The sequence below is a fragment of the Corvus brachyrhynchos genome, unplaced genomic scaffold (genome assembly GCF_000691975.1).
Source record: "Corvus brachyrhynchos isolate BGI_N302 unplaced genomic scaffold, ASM69197v1 scaffold83, whole genome shotgun sequence".
NCBI lineage: Eukaryota > Metazoa > Chordata > Aves > Passeriformes > Corvidae > Corvus > Corvus brachyrhynchos.
The window spans coordinates 2,145,990-2,171,269 of NW_008238464.1; the positions used below are offsets into that span (position 1 = coordinate 2,145,990).

The 25,280-nt window shown below is 40.4% G+C and overlaps 1 protein-coding gene across 1 annotated transcript; it reads right to left on the minus strand.

The window, feature by feature from the left end:
- Nucleotides 1–11,426: 11,426 nt before the first annotated feature.
- CHST10 (carbohydrate sulfotransferase 10) lies at nucleotides 11,427–25,280 on the minus strand. The gene is made up of 5 exons (XM_008635815.2): nucleotides 25,124–25,280; nucleotides 22,288–22,385; nucleotides 19,352–19,586; nucleotides 16,997–17,102; nucleotides 11,427–15,119 (listed from the first exon to the last, which is right to left on the minus strand). Exons 1-5 carry the CDS (start codon nucleotides 25,221–25,223, stop codon nucleotides 14,582–14,584), a joined length of 1,077 nt encoding a protein of 358 aa, XP_008634037.1. The 5' UTR covers nucleotides 25,224–25,280; the 3' UTR covers nucleotides 11,427–14,581.

Consider the following 25,280-nt stretch of genomic DNA (forward strand, 5'->3'; position numbering starts at 1 on the left):
GATTCATTGGGTGTTATCCAGCTAAGAACTGATTAGTTTTAAGACTGATCCAGATCGAAGGAAGCCAATAGTAAAATTTCAAAGGATTAGATCAGCCCCTTTCATGAAATATCTGAACACAATCCTGTCTATCAAAAGAACCACACGACCACCATGTAGGTATTGGCTCCATCACAAACAAACAGATATTTTGTGAATCGCTGTCTGGGAGCTAAAGAAGAACACTGGAAAGTGAGTGCCTGTGTAATAATCACCATCTCCCCAGTTAAAACTAATTATTTGGAAAGAAATAAGACAAGAAGGGAAGAATAGTTCTGTGATTAATTGCAATTGCAGTGTGTTTGCTAGCACACAAGCAAATCTTTTGTACATGGAAAGAGTACAAAAATAGATGTAAGGAGTTTGTAGCCATTTTCATTCAAAATACTTTTTAATAAATGCAGCTATGATTAGAATGAGTAAGGAGACATTAAGAATGTCTTCCATCAAGATATTTAGAATGAGCTCTCTGAAAGCTGTTAAGGTTTCCAGTGAAATGTACTCTGAATAGCAAGCAGAATCATGCAGAGCCAGATACGGCTTTCAAATGTGTGAAGCTTACACATAAAGCGCATTCTTCTATCCATACAACATAAATAAAAAACTTGTAGTTTCTCAGTCACAGAAATATATGGTACTTACTTTTAAGAGCTATAGGGAGGTTTATTTTAAATGGTCATCCTTATAAAGTACTATTATGGGATGGCCACAGCTGACCGCTAAAGCTGACCATTAATTTACTGATTATTACATGAATAGATCTTCTTCCATCTTATTCTCAAGCAACCTGTGCCCAGTACGTAGTCTGCACAGTCTACCTTAATTCTCCCTGCATATATACACGCATCTGTTTTCTGGTTTTATTAAACCAGTAATCAGCAGACTACACACCACTCTGATCTCTTCTAGCAGTATCTTCTCTCCAGACTGTTTGGCTTAGGTCCTCTGTAAACCTTATTTAGATGGTCTCTTTCAACGTCTTTAGTTTCCTAAGTGGGGCAGCCTGCCCAATCCCTCAATAAAGTCAGCAGATTTCACATTCCACAGAAGCAGTGCCAGCTAACCAGGTAAAGTAATACAGGCAGGTGTCACTGATGAATTACTAAGTCAAGGCTTATTAGTTCCAAGGTGTGCCATATCTCACTAGGCAGTCAGCTGGCTCACTTAAGCCTGAAATTCAAATTGGTCACTAAGGAAAAGACAGTATCTGGAAACCTAATCCTCTAATCTCTGGTTTGTCAGGTCAAAGAGAACAAACAACAGCGCTGTTAAGTGTGAATAGATGACAGTGATTTGCAGAAAGATACAGACTGCTGCTATGCAGCTACAAAATTAAATGTCTTCTGGATACCATGCCAGGGGTTTAGATTTACACCATGAGGAAATAAACGAGCTCCAAATGCCTCTCTTGTTAATTCCTGCCTCTGTCAGCTTGATTTGATTCTTAAAGCAAATTTCTCTCGATCCCATGTATCATGGGACTGACATACAAGTTAAAGAAGTTGAAAAGCTAACAGTTCTTCTGCAGTGCATGCCAGGAACAGAGCCTTATTCCATGAGGGTTTTGGGAGTGGTGACATACATGAGAATAGTATGAGAATACTATGAGAATACTATGAGAATACCACTGCTACAAGTCAGTCCCAGTTCTTCCCACCTCTAATGATTGTTCTGGTGAAGTGCAGGATCCTCCACTGACATCTGTGCCAGAACAGACATCACATCGAATCTCCTGGCTGTAGCGAACTGAAGCATCCCAAGTCTGAACATATGAAGCTTGAAGAAAGTTTAGAGTAGAAATGAATAATAAATATTTAACTGTGATGATAATGGAAGGTAATTGTTGGAATCCTGGGTTCAGAGAATTTCAGTCTTTCAGTGCTGACAGGCAATGATCTTCAAAAGCACACTGCATTTGACCTGAGGGCTTGGGAAAGGCTTCCCTTTTTATGTGATAGCACTGAGATTGCTGCTGTGTAATTTAAGTTATATCACTGGGTGGAATATGTAGAGATGTAGAAGAATTAAGTTTATGGGATTTAGTAAGAAGATGGAGGATTTTGGGTGTGGATTAGTTCTTCTTCCTTCCTCCTTCTTCTTCACAAATCTCGGTGTTTTGGTATTGGTTCAAAAAACCCACAGTGCGGATCATGAATAATTAGTTATTGGATTATAAGTAAAAATAGATTAGTTGGCATTCCGTAATTGGATAGTGTGGACTTTAAATGGCCTTGGAAGTTAGAACTCGGGGCCATCTTCACCTTGTTAACTTAGAGGCATATCCCATGCATCTGTGCTGTAGATAAGAAATAATAAACATCAATTAGAAGAACAACTCTGTGTCTTCTGCCTTTTAATGCAAACTCTGAGTAAAAGAACTCGCGAATCAGAGGCAAAACGAAAAATAGAGAAATTAACAGTAATTACCTGTGAAGGTAATTAAAACTAAGACTTTTTACCAAGAGCTGTGCTGACGTCTACATTAATGAACCTTTGTAAATTCAGGTCAGATTCCTTCCTCTTCCCGTTTCCTAAACACGCACCTGTAGTCAAAACAGTCAATTGAGGAGTACAGTTTAATGGCTGTGTAAATGTAATACAGAAAGTCAGAAAAGATGACTACAAATTCTCTCTGCAACCTATGAATCAGTCTAGGCCAGAGATCCCTAACACAACTTTTTCCAAGCTTCTCTGCACTCATTCTGGTTCAAAAGTCTCTCTTGGAGTTGTTTGCCCATGTTTGGATGAAGTTTCACTCAGGGCTTGCACAGCAGCATTAATATTGCCCTGTCTTCACCAGAAATCTCCATGTACATGCTTAAATAACAAATAGTAGGCACAGGAGTGGTGACAATGCTTGACTTGGTGCCAGAAGATCTGCGTAGAAGCATTCTCAGCAGGGCAGCTTAAGGGTATTCTGATTGAATTTAGAACTCAAGCATAATTTTTCTTAATTAACAAAAAATACTCTCTTTGTTTCTAAAGTCTGACCCTGGCCTCCTCCCAAGCCATAAAACAACTAAAAACCCCCATGACAGACCAAATAAGCAATAATGATGTAAGCTAATCATTACCCACTTACAAGGATTTTCTCCATGCACATTTCATTACTTTCACACAAATACCTTATGGCTTCTGCAGCTGTAGAAGGATTGCTAACAGTGGTTTCCCTTCCCACCATACACTGAACATCCCAGTTGCTATGTGGGTGTCAGGCTTCAATCAAGGCAATGCGTAGCAGCCATCAAACACTTACTGTGTATCTTTGAAAGGCACAGTACATGCACAGAGCCATTCAGGTGTGCCAGAGGGACTGTCCTCTGGTAAAACTGGGTCCCATAGCAGTAGTGCTACAGGTTAAAAGCCTCCCAGTGAGTCAACAGCGTGAGCTGTCAAGCCAGAGGAACTCCCTAACAAGTGAAATTGCTGTTTGTGTTCTGCCCAGCACGTCACACCCAGTCTATGTTACTTGGAAAACAGCGTGTGAGCAGGAGATCACATTGCCTGGGTACGAAGGTGCTGGTGCAAAACAAGGTAAGGAGGTCAAGAATACAGCCAAGCTAACTTTGTTTGTGTCTCAGAGAGGGGATTTGGAATGCAAGGAATTCAACAAGGGGTCTTGCTTGCTTGCCAAGGAGTTGAAGAAAGTAATGGAAATCAGATGGAAAAAAAAAGTCTAGCAGCAGATAGGATCACTAAATGGGGTGCTATGTCCACACTTGAGGCGTTTCTATTCAGCAGAACACATTAGGTGCTCACATTCATCTGAGGAGCCCAGATCTCATGCCCATGAACAAGACATTGGAACCACAGCATCAAAGGAATGGTCAGTAAGAGCTTTATTTCACAGAAATGCTGCTGACCCCTACTCATAATTTCTACCAAGGCATGCTCTGAACAGTCTCTGATTTCATAGCCAGCATTAATACTGGCAGCCCTGGTCTCTGGGGAAATGGGCTTGATAGTCCTGGCTCCCTGTCACCTCACATCTGTGTGTTGTGCCTGGTTCTCCTCCATGGCTGAGCAGCTTTTCTCTGCTTAGTTTTGTCCTTCAGGACATGTTTATATGACACTGCCCAGAGCAAGACTGAGAAACTCCCCGTCTTTTCTTTTTCTAGCCAGTAATTACTTTCTCAAAATGCCTGTGAGATGGAGCAACCTGGGTTTATAAGCGGAGAGCTACTGTACAGAAGCCTAAAGAAAAAATACGAATCCATTTTGGAGTGTCAGCTGAGGTACTTAAACCCAAATGTCCTATTCAGGCTCCAGACTTTCTGACTTCAGTTGCAGCTATGAACAAACAGGGCTTGATCAAGTCATAGCTGAAGGTTTGCAGCTAAAGAATGAGGAACCTGTAACCAGTGACAGGACTTGTGAGACTCATGGTTTGGTGACATAATTGGCATTATGCAAAACTTTTGTGGCAACTGCTTGCAGGTTGTAAGATTATATTTTTTTTCTTTCTGCAGTTCTCCCCTCTCACAGTACCCACCTTCTATTTTTTGCAAGAGGTAAGAAAGCAGAACCACAGGCATTTTGCTCATCTTCAAGATCTGCTCAAGCCAGGAGCCCCATTTCTCCAGTACAACAAATGAGACATGAATCCTGTGGAAAAAATAGCATATGGCAGTGTCATGAGAATAACTTCTACACTAACAAGTGTGGGCAAGAAGGGTATGGGGGAAGTCCCTAGTATTGGCATTTCCCAGCCTTTTGTACCAACTGTTGCAAACTTAGCAATTCCTGAATGTAAATTTCTAGACATCAGCCAAAAAAAAAGGAAAAAGCAAAGTAAGACCCATCAGCCTCAGCATACTTCACAAGTTCTTATATTGCAAGTCTTCTTGCACAGCCAGCCCCTTGCTTCTACTCCACCTCCCACCTTGTTGGATTTCACTACTATTATCCTTTCCTCCCAAAAGCTTCCCTAAGTGTTCAGTCTCCTTATTCGAGCCTATATGCTGAATTCCCCTGAATTATCCTTGCCCCTCCAATCCCCAGTGGGCCTAGCAGTATGCTAGACTGAGGCATCAGTATGCTCACTGCAGTGAGGAGCAGTGATTGATGGAAGAGCCCTCTTCAACATGTGCAGGACAGGACATACCCTTTATAAAGAATTTAGCCACCAAGCTCTAGGACTTTACCCAGGTTGTGTGGCCTGTGTCCTTCAAAAGTTTGTCATTTTCCCAGTGGTTCTATCCCACGGACGGCAAAGGGAACATTTCAAACACCAAAGTGACTTTACCTTCTCACTGAGTTTTAAATCCTTCATCCCTTGCTAGAGACCAGTGTAGCAGAACAAGATTTCTTTTTCCATCAAGGGCACAACACAACCTAAGTAACTTTACTTAAGGGTATTCTCAGAAATCACATAACCATTTTAGCTCTTAGATACAGTCAGCAAAATTAGAAGTAATCAGAGGTTTATAAAGAAAGCATTTCAGAAACCTAATTGCACCTGGCAGTATCAGCACTACAGCCTGTAAAGTTAATACCTCAGCCAAATACCCTAAACTGCTTGTAAGCTCCTCCAAGTTGAAGATGGGGTGATCTGCCCTTGCAGAACTCACCTCAAGTAACAGATGCTAAACAAAGCAAAACTCAGGTAACTGCATGGAAGTCCAGGTTCCCTGACACTCTGCCCTCTCAGGTGGAGCAGAGACTCCACTAGATCTTTCTGTACCTTTAGCTCAAGTGAAATGCCTAGCAGCCTTAGTGTGTTTCAGAACAATACTTTACAAGGAAAGGCCTCAAATATATGTTAAAGTTTCAGATGGCAAATCCAAGTACTGCTCGCAGTCTGGAGCATTAGGTTGCTCCAGATTGCAAACACACCCCATATGATTTGTGTGCCAGGGAAAAATTAAAATAATGCATCAAAACAAGCTCTTGACAGTATTCCGTGTACCTTGTGTTAGCTCTAAGCACTGGCAGCCTACATGCTAAGTTCACTCTGCATGATTGAACCCAGAGGTTACAATTCTCTTTTAAAGGTATCTGCTGATAATAAAACCATAAATATTTTAGTTCTGCTCTGTCTCCTACAGGAACTTTTCACCTTTTCTAAACACGTTACAAATACCTTCAGTACTTTGCCTCATAGCAAAAGTTTTGTTTGTAGGGCTCAGTCATCAATAAAGCTTATTTGGTATATTCCCTCAGCAATAGCTTCATGTCTGACAACGGCAGCTCCCTGCTGCAAAAAAGTGCTCTTTATTCTCCTCTTCAGGGACACGAAAGAGGAGGTGGACTGAAGATTCATGATTCATTTTCCAGAGGAGATACCTGTTTGAATGGGATCAGCAGAGCCTGCAGCAGTGATGCCTTGCAGAGGTCCTTCTGAGCAATGACATCTCTGTGCACTGTGCCATGCTGACAGTCAAGTCACTCAGGCCATTTAGAGATGGGATTTCTGGATTTGGAGTCTGGTTGCACCATGCTGTCTAACCTCTCCCTTGGATTAGGAGGGAACGAGGGATCCCAAAGACTTTAAATGAAGAATTTACTCCATGAGACTCTTTACCTCCCCTCTAGTTCTCTACCAAGTCACTTCTGTTCGTATCAAACATCAACTCAAACATGGACAGGGGAAACACCATAAGCTTTCCACAGGAACCATAAACTTTCCACTAAAGAAAATGTCAGGGAATTGTCACTGTGCTCTTGGCTTCTTTCAAAATTTGACATTTCTTTCACCATCTCCAAATGTGATTAAGAAGTGCTAAAGAAGAAAAGAAGACAACATCTCCCCAGATATATAACCCATGTCACGGCATACAAGACTGAGCTGAATGTATGTGGCTGTGCAAGATTGGCCCCACTTGCCTCTGTGGATCCTTCTCCTCCCAGTCAGATCACCCAGCATTCAGGCACCAGCCCTGCTGTGCTGTCCTCGCAGCCACAGCTCACTGGACTGAGAGAAGACATGCGACCTGAGGATAGCTGGGAGCTGGGATTGTCAGGGGAGACCATCTTGCTCTCTACAACTACCTGAAAGGAGGTTGGTCTCTTCTCCCATGTAACAAGTGACAGAACAAGAGAAAATGGCCTCAAGGTGTGACAGGAAAAAAAATTCTTCACTGAAAGGGTTGTCAAGCTCTGGAACAGGCTGCCCAGGGAAGTGGTAGGGTTACCATCCCTGGAAGTATTTAAAATCTGCGTAGCTGTGGCACTCACAGACATGGTTTAGTGATGACCTGGCAGTGTTACTTTAATGGTTGGACTCCATGACCTTAGAGGTCTTCTCCAGCCTAAACAAGTCTACAAAGTCAAGGCCTCTGCTGCTTGAACAGGCAGTGGCATAGCAGCCTGTTATTATTTTGCTCTCTTTGTATATACCAAAATGACAACACACAGCCTCAGGGTAAGAAACCTCTTCCTATTTTCCAGCCTCAGCTGGCTCCTGGCCAACTCAAACTGGTTTGTCTTTGTGACTGCATTGTCTTCTGGCTTGCCTCCTTCTCTGGATGTGAGATTCTCTCACTACTTCATTTGTCCCAGTACAGGTTTAGACACCTATTATACCCCCCTCTCCTTTCTCAGGCTGAGCAAGTTGTGGTCATTCTGCTCAAACACCAGCAGCTCTGCAACTCTGCCAGCTCCCCAGAGTCACAGCTGATGAGAACTGGAAATGGGGTCAAGGCAAGGCCTCTCCACAGCCTTGGTCACCGTACTAATTTTTATTGGCCACTACTGGAAATACTTACCTGGATGCATGCAGAATCAGGTGGTAGCTTTCTCACAGCCATGTTACACTGCTGGCTTGTAGTTCTTCATCAAAGCCTTCACACTGTCCTTCCGGTGTACCCACAGTCAAATTACACATTTTCCAACGCAAAGTGCTTAAACGGTTTCAACTAGAAGCTGCAGAAAAGAGTTCCCAAAATAATAGAGGTATGAAATTTCTGCCAACACTACTTTAGAACAGGAGAGGAGTACACAAGACAAATCTACCATGCTGTATTTTAAGACCCAAATCCACAAGTAAGAGGATTACAATAAAAAAGCATCGCTATCTAATGAAGTTATTTTTCTCTGACTGGCATGCAATCATATGACAGATCCTTACATGGAGATAGAAGTAATGCACCTAAGTTGTTTTCCATCAGAATGGCATTTCCAATGATCTATTAAGTCAACTCTAAACCCACAAAAACCAATTATAATTTACTGCAGTACCTTGCTGTCACACAGAGATGGATCTAAACAGTGTCCTAAGATTAAAACCTGATAAAAACACTTTTATCAGTGGTCATCTTCCAGAAAAGTAAAATCATGTTTATACTCTCCAGTAGACAAGAGAATTAAGGAACACACTGTTACTGCTCAGAAAGGAAGGAAATAACACCTTTGCTCCATCTTTGCTATGCAGTACTGTAACACTTGATGGAACAAAGGTCTCACCTGTAAGAATCTTTCCTGATTCTATCAGAGAAGAGCAAGTGTGTGCAAGCATGCAGCTGAGACACTGAGAAACCCAGCTAAACTACACAGCATGCTTCCCATAAGGCCAAGAACCTATGTCCTAAAAGCTGTCAAACATGAGTATACAAGAAGGAGCAAAATGTTTGGAACTGTGAAAGGGGGTGTGGAAGCCCCTTCCTCATGCTGCTTCTTTCTTTCCTGCTGTAACACTGTTCCTAATCCCTTCCCTCTTACACATTTCTAAATCTGTAGCTTTAACCACAAATACGTACCCTAGCAGGTTTTACAGCAAAGAACTAGACTGAAAAGATAATAAAAGGAAGCAGATGCTGTAGATGGAAGCAGCATACAAATAAAGGTCTGCTTTGGAGTCCTGTTCTCTCGAGAGTATTTGCTGACTCCTCTTGCTCATTGCCTTTTCACAAGTGCCACAGCATTGCAGAGAACAGTCAGAAATGAAAGAAACTGAGCAAGAGCAGAGTTGACTCTTACTCTACAAAATACGTACAGAAGGATGAAAGCAAAGTAAGTGGATCCAAAGTGAAGCTTTGTGGTATGGCAGACTTCAGATTTTACTTGCTGTAAAACCTTACTCAAAACATAAGAACAAAGAAGCCAAATACAGAACAGTGATCATTTTTCTGTAAGTGAATTTCTGCCCAACACATGAAACATCTAAGAAGTAACCCATGCAATCTTAATGTTTCAGTCACCACAAGTTCATTCATGATTGATAAAAACTCCCCTGTATTTTTCTTGAGTTTCTCAAAATTACAGAGAACATTTTGTATTTCCTACAGCCTCTTCCACCCTTCTGACAAGAGAAGAATGATGTATCCTAATGCGGTGTATTGTCCAAAGACCTCTCAGGACACAGGAAAGAAAACTGAATAAAGCAGAAAGGCTGCAGAGAAGAGGAAAAAAGGATGTTCAAAAGAAAATGTTCCTATTTCTTAAATCACAGCAGGTGCATAACACTTGGTTGTTTAGAGAGCTAATTATCCCACAAGAGCTTTTTCTACTTGTATGCTTCCAGTATAGCTATGCATTTTTCCTAGATGAGATCCACTTACTTAGGCACAATTGGGAGCTTTGGCTAGCTTCTCAGTATTAAATCACTTTGCAGAGCACCTACAGGATGCTCTATGATTGCGGTTTACCCTCCCATTTGCAGATTTGCTTTGGTCCTGCAAACTGCTCAGAAATTATTTGTACACATCCAGGGCAGTTGGCATGTTTCTGTTAAGAGTGGGTACTGCATTTCCAGGGGTGCAGCCTTCAGAATTATTTTTTCATTACTTCCTTCCCACCTTTTTTTTTTCTTTCCTCCTTTCTGTGATTTCAAACAGACACCCACAGTAGATGCTTCACACTTTTCAGCCTGCCATGTGCATGCTGTCCCATCACCATCTGCTCCTCTGGCATGCACATACATGCTATGGGGAGCACGCTTGCTCCCCTGACACCTCCCAGAAAGCTTCGGCAACTCTCCTTCAACATCTCCAGGGGCCTTAAAAATACCACCTATGGCTCTTTTCAGCATTGCTCTCACAGACTTTGTCTTGCTTGGGCTTACCAGTCTGGAATATCTAACAGGACAGCTCCTTTTTGTGACTCAAAGCAAACACACATCTTTTTTTCCCATTCACTCCTGCCTGGATTAAAAGGGGAAATGATGATTTTACAGCAGGAAGACCCAAACAGCACCATTTTCGTGCTTACACCAGCCAGTTGTCATCAGCTGCATGGCTGCAGGCTTAATACTGCTCTCTTCATAAGGGAAATGTCTCCTGCTGCATAGCAAAACAGGCTGCAGGCCTTTCAAAGCTGCTCTGGTGGCGAGATGAGTCACCTCAGGCTACTGCCACACACAGGAAACCAAGCTGACAGCTCAGCTGCACACAATTGCATTAAAAGCACAAAAATAGAGATTTATACAAGGCAGCACCAAAGCTGGCTGCACACATCAGTGTGAGCTGAAGAGCCTCCAGGAGGGAGGCACTCTGCTCACCAGCCCAAGCACCTGCAAGGCTTTGCTGCTAATAGGATCATTTCCTTCTAAAACCTTCCCCATGGCAGCAGCCCAGGAACACGCACAGCTAAGTTAGGCTGAAAGGGAATTTTCCACCACCCACAAGCCTCTTTCTACCTCGCATAAATCTTCTCAAGCATAGGCCACACCAGCCTCTGCATATGACATGTAACAAGTAATTGGACACGATAAATCTCCAGGAACCAACTCCTATGTCAAGTTTCCTTTACACCCTCACATTTCAAATAAGCACATGTTGACTTTACACCTCCTTCCAGGTCCCTTCATGTTGCTATAACAATAGGATGGGGGCTTAGCATAAATCAGTACACGGCCATTAAGCAGAAAGATCATTCCCTCTCTCTCTCGATGTCAATTAAGCGGTATCAGGTACAGGCAGATACACTGACAAGAAGACATCCTTTTTCATCTGAGAAAATAAGCTTAAGCAATCCCTATATAATCACTCTTTTTCCCAGCAAGCTTTCTGGAGCACAGATAAGATCAAAGGCTGCTTTCCCAGCCAACAAAGTTATTAACACCTCAACGAAAAAGTGATGTTACACAAAAGCCAGAGCCGTCTGATGGCTTCCTTAATCTGAGGATGGAGACACGTGGAGCAGCAGGGAGCCTTACCCCAGTACAAACAGGGCAGCATCTGCGCATGAATCAGAAAACAACACGCTTTTTGGGGAAGAATACATATTTTCAAGACATTTTCTTTGACAGAACAGTGCCCAAAATAAAAAAAATGCACATGTATTTTTAACTACAGAAAAACATCTTCATGGCACGCAATCAGAAAGCACAGCAGACAATGCACTGCCTGCTGAAGTTAAGAGGAAAGGAGATAGGTTTTACCGTAAAGTTGTTTCACAAGCAAGTGAATTCTGAATCCATTTTCACAAGACAAACCCTCTTACCCCCAAGATCTCAAAAAATCCAGTCAGCTCAATTTTATTATGAACATGAAGATAACAGACCCATGGAATACATTTTAATTTAATTTTTGTCTTTGTTAGCTGGGAAAAGAGGCCAAACTGTAGGGAGTACTAGGGAAGGGAGTCCATTAGAAACTAGGAGCTCCATACAAGCAGATACAGTAAAACTGTTCCCTGTCTTTACTTTCGCTAAAGCCCACATACAGCATGGACTCTGATGTACAAGGAATGTTTTTCCTCCTATTTTCAAGAAAATTACTTCAACTCACTACCCCTTGACTTTCCTTTGTAAAATGTGGCTAGAATGGGCCAAAGGATTCAAAAGCTGCTGAGGAGAGACAACAAAAAGAGACAGAGATGTAAAAAGTAAGGACATGAATTTGTTTCCTGAAGCTGTAACAATAATAAGAAAGGAGAAAGAATAATCTGGGCCAGCAGTTCCAAAAATATGACATAAGTATCATCTGCAGTTTGAAAGCGGTATGCAAATGACATCTGAACAGCCAAACTATGTTTGTGCATGCCACTGAGACTACATTTGTAAAAGCCTTGTGCAGAGTACAATCAAGCTAAAACAAACCACAAGCATTTAATTCATCATAACTAGCATGGCAAGAGACTCCTCCCTAACACAGCACACTCTGACCCTCCTACCTGCACTACACCAATTTAAGGAGAGCCCTACCACACCTTGCCAGTGACCATCACGGTATCTAAGGCTCTTCAAGAGACATGCCAAAATTGCATCATTGTTACTTCAGCCATGTAAGGAAAGAAAACCTCCACTCTTCTAGAAAGAAAATATAGCTCAGAAACATGGAACTGAAAGGAGAAACATTGCATTTGAATTGAAGAAATGGTAGCATGCATTCCAGCCTGAAAAGCCTGGGAACATGGACATGGGAGAGGATTATGCATCTCTGCCTAGGTCAGTCCATAGCTCTATTCACAGATGCCCAAGAGAAATCAATGCAGAGAAAGCTATCAGAAAAAATTATTATTACTTAATATTTATGCAGCACTTTCCACCTGGCAATTTTTAGGCAAGCAATACATTAAGTAATTTACCAAGAAAAACATACATTGGCCTTCTGTGTGATCCATAGCTCGTGCTTTCAGAGGAAAACAATTCTACTTTATTAAACTTTAAGGCCTGAATTTACTACACATGATTCACTGTTACATTTTAAATTGGTAGCGAGGTAATCAATCAGGTTATTAGCTCCAAAATGCATTTAACAGTGCATTTTGATAAGTTCCCATATTAAGAAAACCACAGAAAAAGCTGGAGCTGTTAACATCTTTTTTATCATTGGTTAAGAACAAGTTAGGGCACTGTAATTGTTGCTAAAAAAATCAAAGCAAACCAACCTGAAAAATATCCCACCTTCCAACTTTGCCACCCTGGATTATTCTCTTGCCAATGATGCCCAGTTAGTGATTCTCCCTTATTTCAATTCATCTGTTGAGATCCTTCTGAAATCATTTCCAGCTACAACAGGGCTTCCTTTTTGTGGGTAGCAGCACATGTCAGCTTGGCACAGCTTTCCTTTTACACAAATGCAAGATGCTTCCTTGTGTTAATACAGAAAGCTATCAAAAACATACAGTGGCTGGATTTAAAAGCAGATTCCATAGCACTGGCTGTCATTAGCATTTCTAGCCAGCAACATTATCTGAAAATAAATCTTTTGGGGCTATGATTTAAAAAATACTGTTCACATGCTCACTGCCAACAGAGCAATTCCTGTATTTCAGATATTTGGTCCATCTCTCCTCTATGGCCTGTGGGATGAAGTGGCAGCACACTGATTTTTATTGCTGGTGAACTCAGACAAGAGACTGCTCTTTATAAGACACAATACAAGCACAAGCAACTATGATGGCTGCATCCACTCAATTCAGATCTCTTTTTTTTTTTTTAATGCATAAAATGGGTACATGAATTTAGGTGACATTCAAACTTTTGGCAAATAGCCAATCCACCACATCAGTAACATAAATATTGGTCATTTTTGACTTGGGATACCATGGCATGAATCACTGAAAAAATCAGGGACTCATCTTGTCTCCTTCTCTCCTTTAGCAGTAGGGAGATGAATTTCCAGAGGGGGATAAACTTTCTGTTCTCTGAGGTACTCAACTGAGCAAGGCTGGATACAAGAAAAAGGTGGATTGTTAACCCAAGTAAGCAGCTCTTTAATATGACATCTTGCTTTTGTAACTTCTTCATTAATCTTAACTGTTAGAAGACAAGTTAAATTGCGTGAGAGCATCTTGTGATTATTATATTGCTCCCACAAATACAACTGATACTTTAAATTAATTTTCCTTAAAGTTTCCTTAGCAGTTTTGTATTTCTTCTATGCTCTGCTTGCAGCTGGTATTCCCACATAACTTACATAGCCAGGAGTCAAATAATCTCTTGAAAATCAAAAGTAGAACTATGAGGCTCAATACATCAGTAGTAAATACAGTAAACACTTGACAAAAATACAGAGACAACTGGGGTGTGGAACCAGTTCATTTTCTTACATCTCTAAAAGCTTCTGTCTAATTAGGTTCATTTTTTGACAAACAAGAATGGGATTAGATCAGCATTATTGTTATTATAGCAGTCACATGACAGAACCTAGATGGTTATATTTGTCAAGCATTTGATCAATTTCTAGTCCTGTACTGGCCTCTCATTAACAAAGCTCATGGGAGACTACATGACTTTCTCATGAGCAGGAATCATCATGTTTACCCACATGTCAGGGTTAACCCACAGTGGAATCGCCATCTTTATAAATACTTCACAACATTTCAAAAATGGCCTTCTGTCTGGGAGGAGAGGAAGATCATAGCCCATTTGTTCTCCCTCTTTTTTCTTGGAGGGAAAAGGGGAGAAGTCAAATTCTGTATTTCAGATAACAGAGACATAATTCCTAACAAATTGCAATGTCATGTACTGAAAACGTGGTCAGGAAACAACAACTATAAGCCCCTACTTGTTCATATGACAAATATTTCACTGAAAGGTGGAGCAACATCAAAAAGCTAGAAAATAAATGGTCATTCTCAGCTCTGTCAGTGTTGCAGCTGGTATTCACGCAGGTTTAGATATATCCATGAGACACTTTTTCATATCTCATCCCAGGTGTCAGTTAAGCAAGAAATCAGGCTCACGATAACCAAAGAGTTTAAAATCGCCTTCAAATCGTGCATAGAGGCGTCTTATGTCTCTCTTGCTAATTCCTGAAAAATACCGCTCTACTTTTGTTCTGTTGTACACTGTTATGCCTGGTGGGATGGTGGGGTATGACACCAAGTGGTCTATGCCAGCTGCTTTCAAGATATATGGAGCATCGTCCTCCAGGGTCTCGTGGTGTCCGATCACACTGTATGTGATTTCACAGGGAGCACAAAGTTCCACATATGTTACCCAGTGAATGATGTGGTCACCAAACTGAACATCCAGCCATCGGTGATTCGGGTCACCCAGGTAGCGCACAAAATCCTCAAACTGCAGCCCTTTGGTCTCTGTGCGATTCTTTCTGTATTTACGAATGATGCCAGGAGCAATTTCATGCCGGTACCAAGGTTCAAACCGAGGATTGTGCACAAACTTGTCTTTAAACGCAGAAATAAGTCTTTCAAATGGATCTCTAACAATAAAAAACTTGAAGTATAAATTCAGTCTAAACAGAGGAAGAAAAAAAATTAAAGAATTAAGGAAAGTGTTTAGCACATACTTAAAAAATGTACATAAACTCTGAACACAGCCACAGCAATGTGAATCTCAGAGCACTTGCATAGTCTATCAGTATTATAATCAATAGGACCAGAAATACCATTTCTGTCTTCTTACTAGCAGTTCTTGCATACAGGACAAAGAGGAAATAGTTTACCCCAGTTTCCACATTTTTTTCGAACTGGAGGAGTTTAGTTTATCTCAATCCATATAAACAGGAGACAAAAGATGCAGAGAACTCCAAGTCAAAGACATATGTTATGCCATGTGATCGAGCTCAAAAAGCAAAATACACAAGGGCATGGGGAAAAGTGCATTGCTGAAGCTAAATGCATACAGAAGGCTGCATTTTTCACTGGCAGGCAGTTAGATAAATTGCTGCTTAAGTTAAAAAAAAAAAAAGTATTTTATTTGATGTTTTGTCATGTTTTCAATAATGGCTGAGAACACTATTGAGACCACATGTTTCAACAGTGAAACATGTGACCACAGTTTTCAAATAAATTTCACGTATTACTGTGATACTATAATATGTAATATTCTGTAGTCAGATTATCTGTAGGAGGAGTAAATTGAAAACAAAGTTTATTTCAATAAATAACTAAGAAAAGAGATTGAGAGCCCAATCCTCACTGAAATAAGGATGGACTGGATGTGGATGGACTCTTTTCAGCCTCTAGAGCACTTGAATCATACTTCAGATTCTCCTGACCTACTCCTAGCCAGGCAGGGCTAGATAGAGGTCAGCAAACTAAATCAACAGATCCACACCATCCTGCTTTCCATACCTAAAACTCTGGTAATTTCATGTTACACACCTGCAGCATAGCTTCCATGCTGAGCAGAGAATGCAGCAACCCAAGCAATAGTGGCATTCAATTTCATATATCCTAACTAGGGCACACTCATAGGTGAACAAGTGTTCAGGGCTGCACTCAGGGAGGGAGAACAGATCCCCTTTCTCAAGAAAACAGTGACAATACTTTGCTTTGCACAGTATCAATCCAATCAACTGACCCCAATTCTACAGGCAGAGCTGTGATAAATGTCTTTGTGCCACTGCATGCAACAAAAAACCTTGGGCTGAGCTCTACTGACATCTGACACATGTATAAGGGGTTGAGTCTTCAGAATGGTATAATGCACACAAACCCCATGCAGGCACATGCTTACACATGTTCACTGTCATCTTATGTCCTGTTCTGTCCATGCTGCTACCCCTTACAGGGATTATATATGGCACAGGCTCCAGTAGAGATGAGAGCAGGCACAGTTAAAGATCTAGCCAAAGTAATGTAGAAGTTCTATTGCAGAGTATTTTTTGGCTCTGAAAATAACTAGAAGCACTTGAACAGGAAGACAAAAGTGGTTCAGCTGAATGGAAAATATTGTGGGGCTAAGAAGCACTAACAATTTAAATCTAACCAGTTCAATCCCAGTAATTAAGTCTGCTGCAACGACAATCTTACCCATAGGCAGTAAGGTTTACCATGCAAGACATCAGGAATGGGCTGTCCAATTAAACCTTCAGTTCTGAAGGTCAACTATCTAACAACTAGGTATGCACTGAATTACAGAAACCTTATATCCAAGGAGTTGGTTGGCTCAGCTAACTATACCACAAATTACACTGGTGTTCTCCTTCAAAGCCAGTAGGAAGGCAGACACAGCAACATCTGTGAGGGTAACAGAATAGTGCCATAATACAAGTGGTGGAGCAGAAACTCTGCTGTCCTCAGTTTCAGATGCAGACTTCAGCTGTACCCTTGATTGCTCATAACACCGCTGACCTCAACGCCGTCCCTCATCAGAAGGGCCACTTACCGTTTTTTAATTTCAGAGTCACTGAAAGAGGACAAGCGTGGAAGGCCATTCTTCTCATGATCATGTACAATGTTTTCTGGGATCTCTTCTATGGAAGAAAATGCTCCTAGACAAATCAAAATGACAGAACAAGTGATTCATTCAAGGGAAAAAGCAGTGAGTATAAGCAAGCATGTGTGCCTTTGGCTGACAGTTTTATGTCTTTCTCTTTTCTTTATTTTTACCATTTAAAGTTACTATGTTTAAAACTGTTAAATTATGAGAGATTCTGACTGCAAAGCGGAAACCTGCTAAAATTCTTTAGGGTATATGACATCAAGGTCCAAGACCAAATGGCCCCGAAATTCTCAGAAAAGCATATTATGCAAATTTCATCAACAATTACGTCTAAGCCTGTAACTCCTCACATGTCAGTGTCCCCATTCCCTTTCCCTCTGCCTGCCCATGCAAATGGAGGAAGACTTTAAGGATTAACTCAGACGAAGGAACCAGCTTTTTGGCTGAGTTTCAACCACCAACAAAAATAAATGCTATGAGCTGCTTTTGGAACTGCTTCAATGCAAAAGTACTTTGCTGTCAGGATCCATAAAGTTTTTTTAACAAGTATGCTGTGCTGAAACAAAAATTCCAATCAGAGAATACTCCACAGATTAAAAGGCACTAAAATTAACAACAAAAAGTCTCCAGATACTAATTTCTGCAAGCACATAAGCTGACAAGAAAAATAATGTCACTTAACTCTGCTGCGTTAATTTTAATATCCTGATCCAGGAAAGTTTTATGACCTTGAGAAACATCTCATGTGGCCCCTTGGGCTTTAGGCATAAGCCTTCACACAACAGCATCATTTCAGAGTATCAACCTGCAACAAGCACAGGGTGCTACAAAACAAGCCCGTTCGGTGAAAGTCTCTACAGCCTTCTCGTTTCCAGAACTGAAGCAAATAATACACACCAGTCAGCTGCTCAGTTTTCCAATTTTTTTTTCCTGGAGGGGGCAGGGCATGACAGGTGGGGACTGGAGTTGTATTTTAGCAATTTCATGTTTTCAACTGTATTTTTTGGTACTACAGGTAACTCACATGTGGACAACGGATGTCAGATTAGACAGCCTCAGGAACCGATACCTTGCATTTATTCAGAGAACATATTCAGTACAAGCAGTAGCAGAGTTACCCCCCCCACAGTGCCACAGCTGCATTTCCCCATCCTGAATCTCCAAATACCACTTAGGTATTTGAACATAAATTATTCCCCCTCAAGTATGAGCCCTGCCTTCTGAAACTACCCAAAGAGGAGAAAGTTAGATCAACCACAGCAGTAGCCTTCACCAGCAGACACCAGCGCACTTAAGTGGCAGCTTAAGGCAAAAGGGACCAGTGTTTATGGGGAAACAATTTTTTATAATTATCTAACATGATAAAACTAGGAAACTCAAGGTGAAAAGTTCCCTGCTTTTAAGATGTGAGTTATCCTCCACTTGGCGCAGCCAATATATCCCTGCCCATCCTGAGGCGTTCTTTGCATGTTATCTTTTAAATGCTGATAAGAGAGGTACTTCTAATGTCCTCATATAGCTCCATATTTAGTACTTAGAGTGTGACTTTCATAGGTACTAAGACACATGCACACACATAGGTATGGGTGTATCTCTGCTAGATTTTTAGCTCACATCCATAGATCAAGGATGAAACAAACATTAAAGTTTTTAATGTTAGTACTGCTTGCTAGAAAAATTTTGCTGAGGCACACAGTTCATTTGCTTATTTTTCAAACATACTCATCCCTTTATTCCTTCTTTCACCATTTTTTATAACGTAACTTTGGTGAGCAAACTATTGCATTAAGCACCTCAGAATCTTCGTAACTCTTAAGATGGTTCACTGATAGAACATACACAAGATTTCAGCAATATAGACCAACAGCACCTGCCAAGTTTTAACTGGCTTTCTTCATAGCTAAGATCTCTAGTTAAAAGTCACTGGCCTTTAGTCAGAAATTTCATATTATTGCTACTTAGGAATTACGATACCTTGTCATATACTTTCAAATTCTGTAAATTAGTGCACCCCTTCAAAGATCAGAAACCTACCTACCACATGCATATGGGGACTCTGTCATGACTTAAATAACTTTTGAGCCAAGAAATAACAATACTTATTTTTACAGAAAGAATAGATCTCATTTTAAGGGGATATTTTGAAAGGACTAGAAACAACTGTGATAAATGCAAAGCTGAAATTAAGTATCAGTGTACAGAAATGCAGAAAGAATCCATTTTAGTTGCCCCAGTTAGAGCAATTCTGTTTCCTCCTGCTCTTCAAAGAAACCCACACACCCATGGAAGAGTAGATACCATTTAAAACAATCAAGACTTTTTTCCACTGAGTGTTGCCCACTTTCGGCGTCTGACAAAACAGGATCTTGTGCTTGTCACACACAAATATTCGGTCCAAGACGAACTTGGACACTGCAGTATGAGAGAGATCTCTCAATGCAGTGTCTCTGCAGACATTCCTGAGAAGCTCGAGTCTTTCCATATGAACCAGGGGTTGGCGGATCAGACTTCCTGAAAAAGCTTTTCCAGTTGGCTTTATGAAATGCAGAGGAGAAAGAAAAAACAAAAGTGAAAGATTTCAGTTTTCAGATCAAATTCTCAGGTATAAAAATCCCCAAACTACGCACCCTAATGACTCCCAGATTCATGATTAAAACATTGCTATGTATTAATTAAAGGAGCAGCCCACAGTTTGCTTTCTGCGCTGCTGCTATACATTGTTTCAACTCTTAAGACATTACATGGTAGTATACAGTAGTAAGAGCTTTTCCATACAATAATTTAAGTCTGCTGCACAGCAGCAGTGTCTTATCTGTGTGGATAAAACATGCTTTGATAAATACTGGAACTCCCACAGAGTTCCAACAACCTGTAAGAAAGCTTCTGAGAGGTTAGGACAGGAATTTCAACATAAATTATGCTTTAAACTCTGAGAAAATGGGGCTGACCCATGGTGTGATTCTTGGGGACATCCTGTGCAGAGTTAAGAGTTGGACTCGATGATCCTTGCGGGTCCCTTCCAACTCAGAATATTTTGTGACCCATCTGGCAGGGAAAGAATTTAGGATAAAAATTCTGCGTTGTTGTTTGCTAGCACCTGTAGGCATTCACTGTTTCCATTTATCCAAGTTGAAATAAAATCAGGTGAATAAAAATGTGAACAATGAGCATCAGTGTGACAAATAAAAGAAGTAGCAGGATACCTCTCCCCAAAAATGGATGAGCTGTTTCACACGTCTCATTTTCTGAGACTTAGATGGGAACCAAAACCACCTCTTGCCTCACAACTAGTGGAGTGAGAGGAAAAAGGAGCTTCTCTGATTAAGAGGTGATGGGAAAGCTTAAATTTCTACTGACAAATTTTCACCTTTCCACTAACTGAATGGCAATCCCCAATATCAATACAGACTAAGGGATGAACTGATTGAGACCAACCCTACCAAGGACTTGGGGATACTGATGAGTGAAAAATTGGTATGTGCTGGCAGTGTGTACTTGCAGCCCAGAAAGCCAACTGCACCATGGGCTGCATAAAAAAGCACTGTGGCCCGCAGGCCAAAGGAGGTGATTCTCCCCCTGTACTCTGCTCTACTGCCACCTGGAGTGCTGCATGCAGCCCTGGGGCCTCAGCACAGGAAAGACCTGGACCTGTGAAGGGAAGGTTCAGAGGAGGCCATGAAGATGGTCTGACATGGAGCACCTCTCCTACGAAGACAGGCTGAGACAGCTGTGGCTGTTCAGCCTGGAGAAGAAAAGGCTCCAGGAAAATCTCACTGCCACCTTTCAATGCTCACAAGGGGTTTTTAAGAAAGACAGAGAAACTTTTTACGAAGGCCTGTAGTGACAAGACAGGGGTAATGGTTTTCAACTGAAAAAAGATAGGTTTAGGCATTAGGAAGGAATTTTTTCCTATGAGGGTGGTCAGGCACTAGAACAGGTTACCCAGAGAAGCTGTAGATGGTCCAGCCGAGAAATATTCAAGGCCAGGTTGGATGGGGCTCTGAGCAACCTGTTCTAATGAAGGGTGTCCCTGTCCACGGCAGACGAGCTGGAACTAGATGATCTTCAAAGGTCTCTTCGAACTCAAACCATTCTGTGATTCTATGATTTTAGGTACAGCGTCCAAGTTACAGATGAAAAAGGAATTATTTTTGTCCCAAGCTTCCACAAGGAAAAAAATATTCTCCTTGTTCTGTTTGTTACTCTTCTTCAATATCCCCTGCTCAGAATGCGATCTGAACAGTCTGTCAGATTATTTTATCTGTCCAAACAATTCTTTCTGCATGCAACCAAAATTAATGTTGTTATTCTACATTTCATGCTGTCAGGAAGCCAAGAGGGAATTGGTTTAGATCCAGAAACCTTATTATCCTCTTCCATACTAGTAAAGAAAGCATTTAAAACTCACTACACGTATCTGCCAATCTTCCACTGAATGAAGTGTTTTTCCCAAGTATTTTGAGGGTAACTTAAATTTCATGTTTTTGAAAAATGAAAGCAAAAAGAGTCGTGTTTATACAACTAACCTATGTTCCATGCTGCATCATAAAAATACTTTAAATATAAGATGACTTACATACTAATGCAAAAAAAAAGAAAAAAAATTGGGATTTAGCCCACTCTGCAAATGCTCTCAAATTTATACTTGTATAAAGGATTTTCAGAGTTTCTGTGTCAATCTGCTGAAAGCACGGAACTATGCATCCAAAAGATCAACTGGTATTGATTACTATTGTGTTTATATTCTACTTTGGAAAAATGCTGAAATGTGACACATAAAGAGCACAAAAGATGAAAAAGAAATTGACACTGATAAAAAGAAACAGAGAGATTGGGCAGAGATCTAAGAGAATAGAGAAGACACAGGCCTGCCCTCAACAACCACAACCTGATCTCTATGGCAAGACAGAACTTGAGTAATCCAAAACTGGGCCATTATATTAAAAAGGCTAACAAAAATGACTGTTCTGACTTGATAAAGGAATACTGTAACAATTTTCTCCTAGAAATGGAAACACATTAAGTTCAATCATTCAGATGAAACAAGACAGCAGGTTACCGTGACAAACCAGCTCTGTGAAGTTAAAATGAATTCTGTTGGCTCTATCTAAATAGAACAGTCTGAATAAGTAATTCCTGTCTATCAATTCACCTTAACATCAGGAAGCCCTTCCTTAAGCTCTTATTTTTTTCTACTCTTTAACACACATAACCCTTATCTCAACAGTATGCACCTGGAATTCTTCAGGCCAATGTTTTTCCTCTGGCACATGTACCTCCTCCACTTTTGTCACAGCTGTCAGTATCAATGGCTCTTGCTTGGCACCATAGCCTAAAGAAGGAAGAGAGATAACAGCATTACAGAAGATGAGGAGAAGGCAACTATTTCTGCTTTACAACTAAAACACATGAACTTTACGTTCTGTATTAAGCTTACAAAACATTAGAATTTGTTTCTACATGGAAAGGCACTAGACAAGACAGGCACAAACTATGAATATTTTAAAGGATGTACTCTGTGGGAATTTTGGATGCAACTTCATTTGAGTTTTATCAAAGAAATAGGCCCATCATCTTTTACTTGGTTTTTTTGGTTGTTTGTTTTGTTTTTTTCTAAAAACTGTGCAGATAGACATCGAAATCTTGAATCCAAATATCGCAATTGATAGACAATTTGGTCTAACAATATGGACTTGTGCATAGGAGATTTATATTTTCAATAAAAAACAATCTATCAGGTTTCTCTCTCCCCTTGCACTAGTAGAAATGTTTCTTCTTCTGTAAACTATTAAACTTACAAGAAGAAGTGTTGTTACAGACACCCTTTTATTTCTGTGGTACTCTAAGTAAGCACCTATAACCAACAATAAAGAAAGATCCCCCCTTCCTTTGTTACTGGACCAATGGCCTTCCTTAGAGATTCTCACAACAACAACAAACTCTGCTCATACTCTTGTTCCTTTTATTGGTTTTAGGGCAGCTAATAGTTTGAGACCAATTTAAAGCATGTAAGGGAAGAACCCTTTTCATCTTTTGCCTTTAGTATGGTACAGAAAAACCAAAAAATAACACAAGGTTATAGCTTTAGTCTACACATTGCAGAAAGATCAAAAATAATTTAAAGCAGCTTTCGCTAACTACAAAGCAAAAAGAACACGATTTCTCTCTGAAAATTTATTTCCATCTATATTGGATTACTTTTCCCTTCACACAGATTCTTCTATGAATAATGTTTCTTCATCTGCATCCACAGGGGCTTACCGCTTTATGGTTGAGAAAATGTGTGTACTGCCTACGTCCTTTTCTTCAGGGAGTACTCTGCCTACACTGGATTTTAACAAAGGGCACGCATGGAAAAGCAAGTTAAAACTGAAAGCAATGTAAGCGTTCAAGCACTGTAATTACTGCTGTGCGCAGACTTACTTCATGGTATTCTTCTGGAAAATACAAGTAATCCGATTCAGCTAAACTGTTTTTCACTATCATTGTGTAAAAGCATGCCTGTAGATGCTACAGAAACTTGCTCCTTAAGAAGTTCCTACTGTTCATGCACCCAGGACATTAGTAAAAGGCTTAAACAAAAGAACATTGATTCATTGAGCATCTGCTGGTTTTATTCTATCTGCTAAGAAGACACATCCAAATAAGAAGAATTTCTGACAAGTCATATTTTATTAAGTCTAGAAGAGCTTCTCCAGGATTTACCATCCTGTTTGGACTTTCTCCAAAATTCTGTTGGTATATTCAAAGTATTTCCCTTCATTAGTTCTAGTACAAACACTCCAACACATATATACACTTAACCACAGTCATGCCTTTGCAGGACAAGCTTAAGAACTTATATATCATCTGGTTAGAGAGCTATTTAAAAGGAGTGGAAGAGTCAGCATAGAAAAAAATAAAAAAGAGAAAAAACTTGGCAAGCCAAGATAAAAAAAAGCAAGTAAATGCAGAGGGTATGCTGTAGTAATTATTTTTTTTAACTACATTTTAATTTTCCTGACAAATTCTGATGAAAAGAACCACTCAAAGAACACCTGAGCTGGGAAACGAGTTGGCATAGAGTGAAATACTGGAAGATATAACTACCTAACGTAAGACTAGCTGATTTGCAGATGTACCAGGACAGAACAGCCGGATCCAAGGAAAGCTAAGTTAGTCTACAGTTCTCCTCTGCAAGATTTGCTGAATAAATCTCCACATAGATGCGTACTATTTATAAAGGTACACCTAATGTACTTACCCCTTATCAAGTTATTGAAAAATATGGCACCTAGTATCAGTGCTTCAAAAGTTACTTTTTTTTTGCGTATCTTAGGAAGATTCAGAAACACAGACCTCTTAAGACTGTAAGTCATATCATCACCTTCACCCAAAACTCTGAGTAGGATGGCTTTGTAAGAGCAGCTCCCCAGCAGACAGAAAACTAAAATGCTAGGTGGTGTCATCAAATGGCTTAAATTCTTCATCATCTTAATAACATCTCAGCTACTTAAGCTAAGCAAAAGCCTGTAAGCTGTTTACAAGTCAAACAGCAGGTGATAAAACTGAATGCAAGAAGCAGGGCAGAGGCGGCTAGGCAAAGTGCATTGCAAATGAAATAAAACTTTCCACAAGTTTTACATAATACCTCTGCCACAAGACAAGCAGTCACAAGGAGACAGAAACTAGTATCATGTGAAATGAACTCTTCAATATCTTCTGAGTCTCTTTTAACTTTAAACAGGTAATAGTACTCTGTTGTTTTTGCAGAACTCCTACCCCTAGTAAATCAAGATACTGACACTAAATGTATTTGAAAAAGCAGACCTACCAAAACAGTACTGTCAAACATGATCCCTCCTGTTCTTAACCATCAAAACCCCCACCATGACATTAGACTTGCAGACTTCTAGCAAGGAAAGAAGGAGCTGAATATCAGCACTGTCACTTCTAGAAATTTAGTTGTTCTGTTCTCAGTCCTACTGAAGAAGTAGTAACATGCCAAGAACTACTTTTCATAGAAAAGAGTATTTGTGTGAAGCACTATTCAATTTTCTGTTTCACATTAAACATTAAAGCTGAACTTACCATCTGGGTCTTTAAAAGTCAGTGTGATAAACTTGCTAGCAACCATGAACATGAATATCACCCAAAAGCATGCAGCTAGCAGCAGCCACTGGTGGTGCATGTTGTCAGATGTGAGCCATATAAAGTTGGCACTTCCTGTTTGAAAGAGAAAAGATTG

Coding starts and splice junctions, on each gene's coding strand:
- CHST10 (XM_008635815.2), bottom strand. CDS start 25,223: ATGCACCACCAGTGGCTGCTGCTAGCTGCATGCTTTTGGGTGATATTC. Junction 22,386..25,123: donor GACTTTTAAAGACCCAGATG/GTAAGTTCAGCT, acceptor TTCCTTCTTTAG/GCTATGGTGCCAAGCAAGAG. Junction 15,120..16,996: donor GACTCTGAAATTAAAAAACG/GTAAGTGGCCCT, acceptor TCCTCTGTTTAG/ACTGAATTTATACTTCAAGT.